The sequence below is a fragment of the Cyprinus carpio genome, chromosome B1, assembly GCF_018340385.1.
Source record: "Cyprinus carpio isolate SPL01 chromosome B1, ASM1834038v1, whole genome shotgun sequence".
In the NCBI taxonomy this organism is placed as follows: Eukaryota; Metazoa; Chordata; class Actinopteri; order Cypriniformes; family Cyprinidae; genus Cyprinus; species Cyprinus carpio.
The window spans coordinates 21,163,024-21,180,217 of NC_056597.1; the positions used below are offsets into that span (position 1 = coordinate 21,163,024).

At 35.4% G+C, this 17,194-nt stretch overlaps 1 protein-coding gene across 1 annotated transcript; it reads left to right on the forward strand.

The window, feature by feature from the left end:
• Positions 1 to 1,174: 1,174 nt before the first annotated feature.
• LOC109049217 (NEDD4 family-interacting protein 2-like) lies at positions 1,175 to 15,451 on the forward strand. The gene is made up of 5 exons (XM_042715980.1): positions 1,175 to 1,419; positions 7,243 to 7,387; positions 9,440 to 9,571; positions 15,130 to 15,134; positions 15,377 to 15,451. Exons 1-5 carry the CDS (start codon positions 1,384 to 1,386, stop codon positions 15,449 to 15,451), a joined length of 393 nt encoding a protein of 130 aa, XP_042571914.1. The 5' UTR covers positions 1,175 to 1,383.
• Positions 15,452 to 17,194: the final 1,743 nt, after the last annotated feature.

Sequence of the window (17,194 nt, forward strand, 5' to 3'; positions counted from 1 at the left end):
ACCACTACATCACTGAATATTATATGAACATATTGTTTTTAGACATGATGAGGTGAGTCCACTTTGAAGAATATTGCATATTTATATAGGCTGCATCTATGGTTCATTTTATATTGTGACTGTCACATTAATCTGTTCTATTGTTCTTCAGACCTTTTTATATAAGACACATCTGATATATCAGATGAACTCAAACTTAAACCAATTTAAAGAACTTAAAAAGATTTTATTTGTTTATAAATAATATTTATAATAAATAAATGTATGCTAATAAAATATAATACATTATTCATAGATAGTATGTATTTATCTGTATGCTTGTTTACTCAATGTATTTACTTATCCAGCTTACCCCAAATAACCCCAAATAGTTTTGTATATGATATCTGACATTATGCTGTCTTTCAAAGAATTTTGTTTGACTTTTAAATCTTAATAATAATAATAATAATTATTATTATTATTATATTGCATATATTCTTAGTCATATTTCAAAATAACCTTCAATGTTTGCACTATTTGTCCAGTAGATGGTGGTGTGCATGGTTGATATCAGAACTGCAATCTGGTAGTTGTTGACTCTGAAGGATCTTTGTACTATCACTCTGACCTTTCATTTATAATTTGACAGATAAGATAAAATCCACATGGGGATAGAAATTGTTCAGTGAATTAAGGGTGCCATCAGTATGCTCAAAATAGGATGATGTTTACACAAAATTTATAGTCAGGTCACCTTGAAGAGCAAGTACATTTCAAGGACAAATATTAAAGTAGAAAAGGATGTAAACTTTTGTCAGTTTTTCCAAAAACACACAGAGCTCGAATTACATAATAATAATAATAATAAAACATAAATATAATGATATTTATATAGGCCTACCCTCACAACAATGGCTCATTTTATATTTCCAAAACTCCATTCATTAAACTGAAAAATAAGTGAATAAATAAAAATTAATCGCTATTAAATCAACCTGTTTTTTTTTTTTTCGTCATATACATATTAGCCTATCTTGCATGAAAATTAAACATTTGTGTATACCTGGTGAGAATATAACAGCTTCTTGTAGCACTTATAACCATTTTTTTCCCCAAATACAATTAAATGTGTCGATGTCTGTATATTATCAAATAAAAAGAGTTTGACGCGCAAAGTGCGACGTCACGCTTGCGTCATGTACATCTCCTCCCACTCGCTTCAGGACGCCACTGTATCTGCATCAGCGTTAAATCATGGCTATTGTGTGAATGGGAAAAACTACTACCGTCTCCGTATATGACTGATCCGTGCCATATGATCTCAAGTAAGACCGAGGGCTGTCTTTAATTTGAACTAATCAAGGATATACTGTTATTCGCCGCTGGCTGGGCTGGCCGTATATGAAAATGGACCAGGCGGCGAGCCGCTACCAAGTGGTAAGTCTAACTCAGCCATTGTTATATAAGACGATCAAACACGCCATGATATACAATAGACTTGATACACCCGAGCTTTTGTCCGGTTCCTTTTAATCATTTATGACTTCCGCATCTTCACCGCTACGAAGTGCGCGTCAGTTCACACACAGAACGCGTTCTGGCTTCAGATCCGCTAAACGGCGTGCGACTGAATGGAAGCTGTGCAAAGCTGAACTCATTTTATGTTTTCGTCCTACCTTAAAAAAATGCCTTTCTCCCATCCCCTTAGAAATAAAACAGAGTCTGGACTTGTTAAACAGAAAAACGTTTATCTGATATGTGTGTACGAATAGCGGAGACGCAGGAACGCAACGAACAATAGCTCAGGAACTCGTCTTGTTTGATCAGTTCCTTGCCAAGCTGGGGATCTGATAACCTGTAGTAGCCAGTAGTTACAATGTTTTGTAATAAAAATGAATGAAAACAATGGATACAGGTTTACCATCGAAACACAGTGTTGTTTTTCTGAGAACATACTGTACTAAGACTAAGTCGTTTTGTCTCGATAAAAAGATTTTAAAACATGTTATGGCATATTACAGGTGCGTTCGACAATATAGGCCTATTTGAGGCTTTACAGATGGTGTTGATTCGTTTAAATGCTCATTAGGCGCATTTTGACGTTCAGCCATCACTAGTGCGTTCCAACGCAGCCAGGTGCACTCTTTTGGTGCGTTCAAATACAGTTTGACGCGTCACAGAAAGGTATGGGACGTTGCGCGCTTTATGACTTTCATTTTTGAGGTTTAATTGTTGCGTTTTCACAGGTACACACAGAATCTTCTCAGATTTTGGGGTTCAAATGCATTCTGAAGCGTCATGGACATGTATGGGACGCTGTGTGCATTTTGACGTTGAAGTTTGAGGTGTCACTGGTGCGTTCCAACTAAATTTGAGTTGTCACATGTACACTCAGAACATTTTACGTGTTCAGGGGCGTTCAAATGTATTTTGAATAGTCACGGACGTTTATGGGAAGTTTGATGCTTTTTGGTATTTCATTTTGAGGCACCACTGGGGCGTTCCAACACAATTTGAGTGGCCACATGTAATCATGGAACTTTTTTTTAAAAAGTGGCATAAGTGCATTTGGAACGTTACATGCATTTTCAGCAGTTATAGATATGTTTGGGGGGCGCTCAGAACTATTTTGTGGCATAGATAGTTAAAGCAATCGTTATAGCACATTTTAAAGCATCAGTGGTGTTCCAGTGCAATTTGAGTTGACAGCTAAAAGGCCACATAGAGACTTTTTAATCATTATAGGCTTGTTTTAAATGCATTTCGGGTGCCACATGGAACATTAAAATGCATTAAAATGTATTTTGAGCCATTAGGTCATGTAAACACATTTAGAGGCATGCTAGGCAGGTTTATTATCTTTGAAGGCATCATAGGTGTGTTCGGTATGCTTGACAACATTTTAAAGCATTATAATCATGTTTGAGTGTTGTTATTAGTACATTTAGGTGTGTTCAAAGGCATTCTGATGCATCATAGATGTCTTTGGGATATTTAAATGTATTTTGAGGGGTTAGGTCTGAGGCGTTGGCTGCAAATGTCCTGTCCTCTTGGATGACACTTGGTTAGGTTTTGGAGTCACAACCTTCTGCTGTATCATAAACAACACAAGTGTGGTATAATCACAGGTTTGTGTGTGTGTGAGTGTGTGTTTTCCACCCTCAACAATAGAGCAGGCCTGGTCCGTAAGTGATCTGGATCCAGGGCCTTTTGTTTATTATGGAAATCTGGTGGCTCAGCTGGGAAGGGTTATATGAAGCTTCCCAGAATATAATATCTTTTATAAACACAAAATACAAATTATACCCCTTACAAAGAATTACCATGGTAATAACATGCTTTTTGGAGTGTAGTGCTATGTAAATACCACAGTATTTACACACACTACAGCACAGATTGTAGACTTTGGATTTGAGCTTCAGAGATTGTTGGTAAATGTTTATCTAACATGGAATAAGGCTAAAATATTGTGTGGCCTTAATATTAGTGTGTATGCGTCATCAAAAACCCTGTTATTTTCTGTTCTGAAGGTCTTGGTCAATAACAAGGAGAACTTTCTGATATATATTTTCATTTTCAAAGAAGAGCACAGCAATTGCAAGTTCCTGGAGCGCTGAGTAATTCATCCAGCAGGCCTCTGTGTGTTTTCAAAGCCTTTTCATCGTTTCTAGGAAGAAAAAAACAAAAAAAAAAACAGCTTGCTTAGTCACAAACTTTTTTGAGCTCGCTGCATGTTCGAATGTTGCTATAGCAACCACCGCAGAATAGCACTTCTTAGATGTGTCCACAGATAAGCATATAGCTGCTTTTTCCATTTTAAGGTAAATCGATATTTAGGTGGTTGTGGTTTCACCGCAAGAATCATTCTCAGAAGTCTCTTCCTGCATTATTTCATAGCTCAGCTCTCACTGCACGAGCACTCCTCCATCTTTATCCATTTTATTACACTTGTACCATGATATCACGGTCTCCCATCTTTGTCACTCTGAACTCGTCATTAGTCAACACACTGCAGGACTGCAATTTTATGCAACTGTGCAATTTTAAGCTGGACTTTATTATTGTTCATCAGTTATGCGAGAAGCCAGTTTTGAAATCTTTTCTTTGTCAGACCAATGTAGTGTGATGACTTTATTTGGAAATTATGACGCTTTTAAGCTTTGTAGAGAAGTGATTTGTCTTTAAAGCCAAGGGACTATGGATGAAAACGAGCCAATTTGGCTAAATCTGATACATTTTACATGATGTTATGTATTACTAATGTGTATTGTCGCTCATTAAATAAATATATAAATTAACTAATTTTCAGCAGGAAAGACTTTCCTGACATTCCCTAAAATCGAAAACAAAATCACATTGCCTTTTTTATTTTTATTTTTTTTAATGAATGTAGTGATTTTGAAATGCTGGCCAACATGTAACTGTTTTGGACAGTTAAAAATAAATAAATAAATATAATATAATATATCTGTATGAAATGCAGTTATTTGTTATGGATACACCAACATTATAATGCTGGCCAATATGATAAACCAATTATTATTTTTAATGTTATGGATAATAAGTGATAAACAGCTGATTGAAATTCTGTTCTATTTTGTCTCAATAAATGCATTTTTAAATTACATTTAAAAACCAAAATCATTTGAAATTAATATTATAATGTACAGTATTCAAAATTAATTTCTGCTAAATGTTACACTAGTTATTTAGTAACACTGTTAAGAATTAAGTTAAAAACTGACTAAGTGAGTGTTAGATGGCAAATGTAGTCTAAATGTAAAAATTGGGGAAATGCACAATTAAATATCAGGTATCAGCCTATATAGATTCAGTGTCTACCGATAAATGAAAAACCCTCTATTATAAATATCTGAATTCATATTAATATGTCCCAATGCATCTCTCTATTTTTTTGTATGTTACTTGTTAACAGAAGTGACATTTTAATAATTTGTCCAAATATTTCTGCTGAGAAAAGCTTAAATGACATTGTCAAGTGAGGGCATTTTAAAGTTTTTAGCAAACAGATTCTGTGCAGTCTTAGTCATAACACAAATAAGATGTACCGTTTATCTCAAGTATGATAGTGCTTCTAACAGTCCATTGCGATCCACTGGAGATGCTTGCTTTGTCTGTTGCTTGTCCTCAGTGAAAAGTGAGAGCACAATTCACCATTGGGGTTGTTGCTGTCCTTGATGTGGCCCTGATGTTCTCATGTGAACTTTGTCTCTCACTGGATCTCTAATCCCGTTTCCATTCACTTTTTCATAGAGGATAGCAGAGTTGAACCAAAGAGCACTGACCTATGCTAAGACTTCCGTGGCTCTCAGCTCTGTCAGGAGGACTTATGTATTATCAGAAGGTGTGGTGTAAGATTGTCATGGCTTGATACTTCCAAAGAGTGACCCATTATTTATCGTTATATTAGTGATATCAGGTCTGTATGGTCTGCAGAAGCTTTCTGATTTTTTTTTTTTCCTGTAGGATGGTCCATTATTTCATTTCATTGATATAGCCTAGTATAGCCTAGATTTCATTTCGATGATATAGCCTAGTAAATGCATGTCATAATATAATATAATATAATATAATATAATATAATATAATATAATATAATATAATATAATATAATATATACTTTAAGATATTTAATAATTTATATTTACTGTTAGACTTGGACATTTTTATTTATTTATTTATTTATTTATTTATTATTATTATTATTATTATTATTTTTTTTTTTTTTAAATCATTAATTATTTATCCAGTACATAAAAATCTGTTTTCAAAACTGTCTTTGCCTTATACTCCTGTGTCACTGGCTGCTAAGTATAAAATAATAATTTTATAATTAAATACTGATTTAAAAAATACATTTATTCAGAGTAATTTGATGCATAAAAATAAATAAATTAGAAAACTGAGAAGACTTTAACTTTAAAGTTTAAGGCAACCAGTTTCGGCAGATTTTTGAGTTATCTCTACTTGTTTTTGTAGGAGATTTTTGAGTTCTCAACGTTTTGTTGTATAAGCTGAAAATGACAAGTTGAGAGAACTCAGAAATCTCCTGAAGCTGGTTTCCTTAAACTCCAAGTTTTCTCAACTTTTGATTTTTTTTTTTTTTTACAGTGTGGGAAATTTCAGGCATTTGTTAATGTTTACTACTTTATTTAAAAAAAATTCTGTTAAAATCAGAAAAACCTAATTTCCTGTTTATTTAAGGAATATAACATAGGTTTTGTCATTTATTTATTTAATTAGTTAGTTATTTAATTAATTAGAAATGAGCCAGTTCCTAAAATTTGTTTTCAAAACCATGCCATTGCCTTACCCAGAGATCATTTCATAATAAATTTGTTTATAACGATTTGAATTCAGAGCTGTTTTATAGTATTATTTCTGGCATTTATTGATATTTAGAGTTGAAGTAGCTATTTTGTTAATTGAGGTTATGATTTATTATTATTATTATTATTTTTTTTTTTTTAAAGTTACTATTACAATTCTAATTCTGTAATATTGATATTAATGCTTTTTAAATAAAATCACATGCAGAGAAGCACATGCATTTTAGATGTAGTTTTTTTTGTATTAAATTCCTAAGCATTTTAGCATTGGTGTGAGCTGCAGAAGTTTTGGTTTTGTGTCAAATCTACTATGAGGATTACTACTAACTACCCAAAATGTGAAACAGACTAATTTCACTCTGGTGTATTGCTCATATCTGTTTGGAAGATTGCTTTCTAACGACACATCGAACAGGTGCAGCTGAAGGCACAGCCTTGTGCCTCGGTCTCGTGGTTTGCATTGCCGCCGCTCTCCTGTTACTGTGTGAATCTGTTAGCTAACTTTGTTGGCAAGTGTGTTCCCTGTAATCTTAAACTATCATGTTACCATGAGGCCTCAGGTACTCAGAAGACGTTTTCAGGTCACTTTGTGCAGATTGAGATTCAAGACTCCTTTTAATACTAAATGTTTTATTCAGTGCTTCTTTCAACACTTAATTCTCGAAGTTTAGCTTCACAGATTGTTTTGTTCATCGTAGGGCAAGAACAGTAAGGTTACGTGACCCAAGAGACCAAGTTGTTGACTCAAGTTGTTGACGTGTTCCTTGCAGTGTTAGAAGATATCCTCCCTTCATTGAGCACATCATGGTGTCACTAAAGCCAACGCAAGACACAAGACCTTGTCAGATTGGTCTTAAATTAACCAACAAGATTCTTTAGTCTGAACTTTTGTGATTCTATCCTTCCTCAGTTGCACAATGAGGACGATCCCTCTGAAGGGGCCTCCGGTGCAGAGCCGTCCACATCCTCCCAGGCCGCTGTCGCAGGCATCGTGGATACGGAAGCTCCGCCTCCTCCTTATACCAGCGTGGTGCTCGGAGCAACAGCTGCAACAGGTACAGACACCTGGAAAAAGTTATTATTTCCAGAGTAAGGACAGGAAGCTACTAGGTTAGAAATGTATTTTATATTATATTTATATTGCAATAGAATAGAAGTGTTTTCGACATGCGTAAATGATGCATCAGCTGCCTTGGCACTCAACATTTTAGTTTTAGTCATTGTGTATGAAAATAAACACAATTCTGTCCAATTCATTATGTAAATATTACAATGACATCATCGCGGTTGAAAAAATGACCAACTGAAAAAAATTACAATTGGAAAAAAATCACAATTTTAACTAGGGCTGGGCGATATATCGCATGCTATTGTCGAGCGCATTTCGTCAGTAAAGCCGGTTCCCTGATTACCGCTAAATCGCCATCACCTGCTTTCAAATGGAGCGGCATTTAATAGACAGAGCCGTAGTTCACTGACAAGCTATGCAATATTGCGTTCATTATCGAAGGCGATTCATTTGTGATAATGAACACGATATTGCATAGCTTGTCAGTGAACTACGACTCTGTCTATTAAATGCCGCTCCATTTGAAAGCAGGTAATGGTGATTTAGTGGTAATCAGGGAACCAGATTTATTGACGAAATGCGCGTGACAGCCGCATGTAATATATCGCCAAGCCCTAATTTTAACAAAAATTTTAAGCAGCACAGCTGTTTTCAACATTGATAATAGAATGCAACAGTCTGGTTCCGGAAGAAAAATGGCATTCATATTCTGCATAGGGAAATTGATTTTTAATGATAACTCATAAAGCTTTAATACTGTGAGGGCCAATGGGCCATGGTTGTTAATAAATGGTATATGCTTTTGTTGCGTTATTTCAACTTTTGTTTTAAGTAGGGATGAAACGATGCACCCCGAGCCGGTTGAAAATCTATAAATATGTGACGATTCAGTTGAATCAAGTCAGTTGAGATGTTAAATGAATCATGATACAGTCAGGGGTGGGAGTTTATATGAATGTATCTCTGAGGTGAACACTGTCTTCAGAAAAGTTTAATGGTATTTTCTTCTCAATTTGCCTCTGTATAATGCATATTTAAGTAGTGCAGCGTTGCTTTGTTTTCAGCGGTAACCAAGGAAACACTGTATAGCTGCTGTTCCGTAAGCGCCACCTACTGTCAGAGCATGAATTTGCACATCTGCTGTTTTTGTTTCGTGCAGATATTTTATTTAGCACAGTATCACAAAGCTAAAGTCAGACTATTCTGTTTTTGCATTTGAATTTTGAAATGATACAATCTAATTGAAATCAAAAACTGCTCATGCTGCATGCATTCAGCATCTTTGTTTGGATTGGTTGGTCTAATTTTAAATGGAAAGAGCACAAGAAAAGTCACAGTTTGTTTACATGAAGATATTTCTTTTATTTTTATGATTTGTTGTTTTGATTTGTCTGATTTTCAAAAAGTTTTTTTTCTTTTCTTTGCTTCAAATCAAAGTTATCACTGCTGTGATTCAGCTCATAGCTGGTTGGCTTGGTTCATGGCTTATAGTGCTTTAACAAAGACTTTTATGTGTCTATTTAAATAATATTTCACAACATTTATTTATTTAATATTTTTACTCTGTTTTTGATCAAATACAAGTAGCCTTGGTGAGTATAAAATACTTTGTTCTAAAACATTTCGAAATCTTACCTGTCCCAATGTGAGATCTGCAAGCTTTAGCACACTTAAGATTACAATTAAAATCGAAATCTGAAATGATTACATTGTTGTGTAGATGCTAGATCTCTAGTTATTGACCCAAGTCCAAAGAGCTGACCTCCAAGTCTTCTGTCTTGTGTTTTGGTCTCTAGGTATGGCTCAGAGTAAGTCTGTCGGTTCTTATGCGTGTTTTATAAAAGGCCAGACTCGTAAGTCTGATGGCAAGTTATGCGTCACTACTTGGTGCTTTGCGTTATGGGTTTTATTAAGATCTCTAAATATGGGCTATAATACTTGTGATGCTTGACTTAGGTTAGGAAGACTCATTGTTTTGAAGACTCATAGCTAGAAATGTATGGCGTATGGCTGACCTGTGATTTCTATTGCTTTTCAGAGAGCACATTTCCGGGGGACTTTCCCGTTCCTCCACCATACAGCATTGCCACGTCTCTGCCCACATACGATGAGGCAGAGAAGGCCAAAGCGGCAGCCATGGCTGCCTCAGCGGTGGAGGTCATTCCACGAGTGAGTATCTCATCGGCCTACGCACCCACACATTCTGCAGAACCTCCATTCGCACAACTTTCCACTGCAGCTTCGGTACAGTCCAAAAAAATCCCTCAAAGGAAATAAATTGCTGTAGTAATGCTGCTATGATTTAATGATGACTAAAATGAAATGGGACATCTCTTAAAATCATGTGTGATTAGCTTTTAGCAGTAACATAAGTAGAGCCTTTTTGAGGATGTGGTGTGCCATAAAAGCCATGACCTAGAAAGAGAATCCCACAGATACTCTGATTTCTCTGAGCTCAGATCAAGAAGTCTTATGTAACGTGGCCCCAAAACGTATTTGGACTCTCTTAAGATGGTCTGAATGTCATTGCGTTAGATAACAGAATGACAAACCAACTGGCATCTGTAAACAAACGATGCTTTTCTCAGAACTAACGTCCTTTTTCTGAGCCTCTTTTGCAGTGACCTCCACACAGAGTCCCAGTGTGGTATCTGTATTTGAAATGGTGTACTAAATTACTACTTACTGAATACTGTGACTTAACAAAAAAATAAAATAAAGCTAAATTTTCAGCAGCTATTAGTGTCATCCTTCAGAAATCATTCTAATGTGCTAATTTGCTGTCCAAGAAACATTTATAACAATTATTAATGTTGAAAACGGTTGTTCTACTTCATATATCTGTGAAAACCCTGATACACTACCACTCAAATGTTTGCGATAAGTAAGGAAGTATGAAAATAGAAATTAATACTTTTGTCAGGACACATTATTGATAAAAAGGGACAGTAAAAACCTTTATAATGTTACAAAAGATTTCTATTTAAAAAAAAAAAATGCCATTCTTTTAAACTTTGTATTCATCGAGTAACATAAAGAAATATTAAGCAGCAAAAACGGTAAGAACCATAACTAGACACTAATAATGGTGAATAATAATTGAGCAGAAATTCAGCATATTAGAATGATTTTTCAAGGATCATGTGACACTGAAGAGTGGAGTAATGATGCTAAAAATTCAGCTTTGAATAACAGGAATTTTTAAAAATATATTCAAATCGAAAAGAGTTCTTTTAAATTGTAATAATATTTCACAATATTACTTTATTTATTTATTTTCTTACTATATTGTTAATGAAATAAATGAAGCCTTGGTAAGCACAAGACTTATTTCAACATTAAAATATTTTAATTATTACAGACTTTTATTTATTTGTTTGTTTGTTTGTTTGAAAGTTGCTTCATCCTGCAATTGCAAATTGAGGACATTCAGAGAGAGAAAGAGAGCAAAGCACCCAGTGCTGGAGCTCTGTTATGAAATCACTTCAGAAACAAAGAATGAATTGGAGCATTATTCAAGACCTTTACTTGTTATACAACCTCAGCAGCTCTGTTGTGAGCTGCGGTATCAGTGTGGTGCCGGGCTGGGTTACCAAAGGCGTAGGCTGGATCATAAAGGAGCTGTTCACACATTTTCTCAGCCTCGTGTCATTCCAAACCCGTGGAACACAAACATGTTGTGCAGAAAGTTGATGCTGTGGAGAAGTGAAATCATACAGTGAAAGTGGATGGCTACAGAGCAGTCCAGTTCAAAAACTCCCCAGTAGTAGCAAAAGTTGTTTGCTGAAAAGACAGACATCTTTTTTTTTTTTTTTTTTTAGATGATCAAAATATGATCATACGTGTTCAAGGATCCTCCCCTAAAATGATCCTAAAACTTAAAAGACAGCTGTATATTTTTATATATAAAGACCCAATTTATACTGTGTTACGAATGAGGTCAAATCTCTAGTCAAAGAGTATTTCAAAACCCACTCATAACAATAATCAGGGAGCCGATCAACAGACTCCCTGGAGTCCCCGCTCTCACTCCCAAGGCTTCAAAACACCAAAAAACACTCTTTAAAGTGAAAAAGTGAATTTATTAAACAAAAGTAGATAAGGAGCAACATAAGCTTCAGGAGGGGGAAGAGCCAAAACAAATAACAAAACAAAGCTAACTCATTTTAGAGATACTGACCTAGAATTAAAAGAAACTAAACAAAAGTACAAAAGCTTCCCTCCCTAATTATCATAACCAGGAGAAAACGAATAATAAAAGAAAGGCACCCACCTCCCTACCATGCTCCAATTAGGTAAGGATCAGGATTTAACAAAAAGAGTCATAACATAGCAAAAGATAGTGGTTTACAACAAAGGTCTCATAACAAACAGTTAACAAACACTATGGGCACCATACTACATAGAAAACACATCTGTCTATCAGTCAAGGAAGCCATGAGAGCGGGGAGCCGTAGATCCATGGTTCAGGAGACTTAAATACAGCGCCAATAACTCCAGTCACCAATCAGGGCACTCGTTAGCAGCTCCACCTGTGAGTCATTGCAGTGAGAGTAACAAAAGAGGGAGGAAGAAAAACACGCCAGGGAAAACTAGACCACAAATACACATCTTCCCCATAAACCACACAACCTACTACACTCCCACGTAACACCTCCCCACCAGAAAGATGCTAAATAGGAAGTTTGTATCTGCTACACTGCATTACTGCAATTATTTTACACTTCAGCACCATAAACTCGAGACAGCGCATCCGCGACAATATTCTGCGAGCCTTTTTTATGAAGGCTCGCAGAATATTGTCTCTTGAATTATTAATGCCCAGCGCATTAAACGTTGATTCGAATTAGACATCCGAGCCAAAAAAACAAGTGGGTTGTGGTCGGTATACACCACAATTGGAAATGAACTTCCACCTAAATACACCTCGAAATGTTGCAACGCTAATAGCAACGCAAGAGCCTCTTTTTTCGATGGTACTATATCTGCGTTTTATAACGTGAACTTTTTCGAGACAGTAACAAACTGGGTGATCAACCTCGAACTCACTCTCTTGAAGTAAAAACCGCACCAGCTCCAGTAGCAGAGGCATCCACTTCCAACTTGAAAGAGCTTGCAAACTCTCGGGCTGCCAAAACAGGAGCATTACACAGCAAATCCTTAGCTGCTTGAAAAGCCTGCTCACAAGCCGGAGACCACACGAAAACTCGAGCGGTGCTAAGAAGATCAGTTAATGGTGATACCACACTGGCAAAATTACGACAAAACCCCCTGTAGTATCCGGCCATCCCCAAAAATCGACGCAGTTCTCTTTTATTCACTGGTACTGGAAACTTCATGACAGATGCAATCTTCGCATCAACCGGACATACCTGACCTTGACCCACTCTTTTCCCCAAGTAAACCACTGTTGCCTTGGCGAACTCACATTTGGCTAGGTTCAAAAGTCAGAGATGCACCACAAAAGCGTGAAAGTACTTCACGTAAAGAACTTAGATGTTCTTCCCAACTAGAAGAATATATTACCACATCGTCTAGATAAGCCTCACACTTCTGAACTCCATCTAGTACAATACGCATTAAGCGTTGAAATGTTGAAGGCGCATTACGCATTCCAAACGCCATAACAGAGTACTGCATAAAGTCATCAGGAGTTACAAACGCTGAAATCTCTGAGGCCCGAGGGGTAAGAGGAACTTGCCAGTACCCTTTAAGAAGATCTAATTTTGTAACAAACTTTGCGGGACCCACTCGATCTATACAGTCTTCCATACGTGGAAGCGGGAAAAAGAGTCAGGTTTAGTTACTGCATTGACTTTGCGATAGTCAGTGCATAACCGAACCGATGAATCAAGCCTTGGGAACTAACAAACAAGGCGAACTCCATGCACTCTGACTGGGACTTGCAAAATTATTCTGACGTAAATACTCGACCTCAGCTTTAACTACCTGCTTAGGTGCAGAACTTACTACAGAAACCTTCAAAATTTCAGCAATCTGTATTAGATCTTTTTTTCGAAATGCATCAAACTGCTGTATAGTGGGTTTTGACATAAATGATCCAACATCTAACTCCATTATTAGTGTTCGTTACTGCTTTAAACTAAATCAGCAAGACAAAAACAGGAGTAAATTTTACTCACCAAGACGACAGAAAATGGTACCACTTAGACTTGTTCGTTATCCACAAAATAAACGAGCGGTCACTTCCACTTGTACTCAAAACAAGAAAGAGAAATTCATTCATTAAATTAACACAAAAACAAGCGGACGAGCCCCCATTTGTTTACGAATGAGGTCAAATCTCTAGTCAAAGAGTATTTCAAAACCCACCCACTCATAACAATAATCAGGGAGCCGATCAACAGACTCCCTGGAGTCCCCGCCGTGGCCTCACTCCCAAGGCTTCAAAACACCAAAAAACACTCTTTAAAGTGAAAAAGTGAATTTATTAAACAAAAGTAGATAAGGAGCAACATAAGCTTCAGGAGGGGGAAGAGCCAAAACAAATAACAAAACAAAGCTAACTCATTTTAGAGATACTGACCTAGAATTAAAAGAAACTAAACAAAAGTACAAAAGCTTCCCTCCCTGTTATCGTAACCAGGAGGAAAACGAATAATAAAAGAAAGGCACCCACCTCCCTACCATGCTCCAATTAGGGTAAGGATCAGGATTTAACAAAAAGAGTCATAACATAGCAAAAGATAGTGGTTTACAACAAAGGTCTCATAACAAACAGTTAACAAACACTATGGGCACCATACTACATAGAAAACACATCTGTCTATCAGTCAAGGAAGCCATTTCTGCGGGGAGCCGTAGATCCATGGTTTCAGGAGACTTAAATACAGCGCCAATAAATCCAGTCACCAATCAGGGCACTCTGTTAGCAGCTTTGGCCTGTGAGTCATTGCAGTGAGATGGATCAAAAGAGGGAGGAAGAAAAACACGCCAGGGAAAACTAGACCACAAATACACATCTTCCCCATAAACCACACAACCTACTACACTCCCACGTAACAACTGTGAAAAATGTTAAATATAATGTATTATTTGGAAAATATTTAGTTTCCATTTTTCTCCCTATTTTCTTATACCATTGTACTGTTAGATGTATTTAAAACTAAATATATTAATTAATTTATTTTATCCGCTTTTTATTTTGATCTATTTATTAATTGTTTTGTAATAATTTATTAATTTATTTTTTACACAGTTTATTTAATATATATATATATATATATATATTATATATATAATATATATATATATAAACATTTTTTTAATTATTTATTTATTTATTTTCCACAGACTACAGTTTGATACTTTTATGATATGTTTATGGTTTTTTTTATTTTTATTTTTTTATTTTTGGAGCGTGACAGTTGGTCATTATTCACTTTCACACTATAGAAAAGACAAAGACATTATGCAAACTAATTATTTAGCATATGGGTTTGGAACAACATGAGGTGGAATAGAAGACAGCATTTTCATTTTCTGGTGAACTTTTCCCTTTACAAACAAATAAATAAGATAATTGCACAGAATATCTATTGCTGCAAGCCCTTGAACTAGATGCTTAACCTCAGGTTGCTCTGAAGGGCCTGTCTCTGCTGCTACTGTACTTGAGTGAAAGTGTTTCCTGAAGGGAAAGTAATCAGGCTATGGAATAATGAGTTATATCACCATGCTGCTGTTATTTTTCTAAGTGATTTTTATAAAATGATCTCTTTCAGAAAATTCAATACAGAAAATTGCAATAATCTGTCAAGGTTTTAATGAATTAAGATAGGAGTTACATTCTTTCATAACCATTTTCCACCTCTCTGACCCTTAATTAAACACACAGCTTGTGCTACTGTACCTGCTGTAAGTAAATGACTTTGCTTACATCTTTGTAATTAGTACACTGTTGTTTATGTAGCTGCTGCAGTTGCTGGTGTGTAAACATTTAGTTTGAAACAAAAACGATTTTCCGGTTCGGGATGACTTCAGTGACGCTGATCAGCTGAGGGTGGGAATGTCTTGCACTCCAGGATCCTGATTTTCTTCGGGAGACTTCAGTGACGCTGATCAGCTGAGGGTGGGTAACATGATGGAAAACATGCTGGCCTTTTTCAGTCCGTAATTTAGCTTCTTATGTTTTACACAGAGGTGCATGATTAGCATAACACACATTACAATCACACTAAATTGAATTACATTTTTAAATAATGGATTCTATCAAGAAAATGATGCAACACATTTTACAACAGAAAACTGATCAAGAATTGTCAAAATGATGCAACACATTTTACAACAGAAAACTGATCAAGAATTGTATATAGGAAAGAAATTACTAGGTTTTGTTATATTAATTATACCTGATTATTAAAGGTACATTGCAATCTTTGCAAACCAAATAGCAAAATCAACTTTTTCGTAGATCTCAGTGTGTTTGTAATTGCTCTCAAATCACTTAATAAAAAGGGTAATTTTATTCATTTATTTATTTAAATCTTTGTGTTTTTTACACTTTTTTTTTTAAGTCTTTCCCCTATCGGCCACTGTTCTGTCAAAGCAGAAATGCATTTTTGTTTTTTTTTAATTGTGCATGCATTTAAAGATTGTGAAGTTGGATTCCATCATACTTTAATGCAAGAATTGCATTTTCTATGCTTTGATACCACTCTATAGATTGATGAACCAGCATGCATGGTTATGTTTCTACTGTTACAGTAGTATCTGATTTGTTTTTGCTAAATGTGGTTAAATATTTGGCTGCTCTTACTCAAGACTTCAACTCGACACTTACACAATCGCATTTTTTATTTTTTATTTTTTTTTTTGTGGTGAACCTAATTACTGTGGCTGTCATGTTATTTGTTGAATGTTGCCTTGAGAAGGAACACTTCCTTTCTGGTCAGGAATTACCCAATATGCATAATTACCAAGCAGTAAAATAGAAGGCAAACATGTGCATTTAAATCATTCTGGGAAATCATATTTGACTAGGACTGGGTGATATAGCCAAAAAATGATCTTTTGATATTTAAGATATGCCATATATGTTACCTCAGTGTGGTCTCAAATGACTGAACACCAAAAAAAAAAAAAAAAAGAATTATATTTCTTATAAACTAGACTAACATATTTGTTTTACCATTTTTATAATAACTTAAAAAACAATATAAAATTTTTACACTACACATGCAGTCAAAACCACCATTTGTGTCAAATTTAAAAAGATTATTGTGCTAACATATGATTATTTACGGCAAATTTGCAATTTTTTGATTTTGTGCAGTGATAGAGTTGCATGCAAAATGTGGGATGCAGATAAATATAATGTTTTTGGTAATTAAAAACTAACATTTTTATTACAATTAGTTGAAAACAAATTTATAATGGCATTTTAAAAACCTCTTGGGACAGACAAAAATGACCATTTTAAGGGGGGACTTTTGTTTAAAACTAGTCAATTTTCATGCAAAGTTATTTCTACATTAGAAAATAGTTTAAGTAATAGGTCTCACAACAAAATAACATATGATTTGTGTCTTTAAAAAGAAGTAAGTATACGTTTCACCCTATATGGTGGAGGAACCTTTTAGTAAAATAACAGATTTAAGCATGTTGGCTTGAATTTGTTCTAGAACAACACAAGAACTGCTTTTGCTTTTGTTCACTTGGCCGAGTAAGCCGGATGCAATTTGCTTCATTGATAATGGCTCTCATAACCTTGCTTATATGGAGTTTGCACAATGAAGGCCATGGTGGCAAACCTCCAAAAAACAAGCTTCACTCT

Excerpts from the sequence above, each read along its gene's own strand:
- LOC109049217 (XM_042715980.1), top strand. The coding sequence starts at position 1,384 with ATGAAAATGGACCAGGCGGCGAGCCGCTACCAAGTG. Across the intron at positions 1,420-7,242 it reads CGGCGAGCCGCTACCAAGTG|TTGCACAATGAGGACGATCC; the intron begins GTAAGTCTAACT and ends ATCCTTCCTCAG. Across the intron at positions 7,388-9,439 it reads CGGAGCAACAGCTGCAACAG|AGAGCACATTTCCGGGGGAC; the intron begins GTACAGACACCT and ends ATTGCTTTTCAG.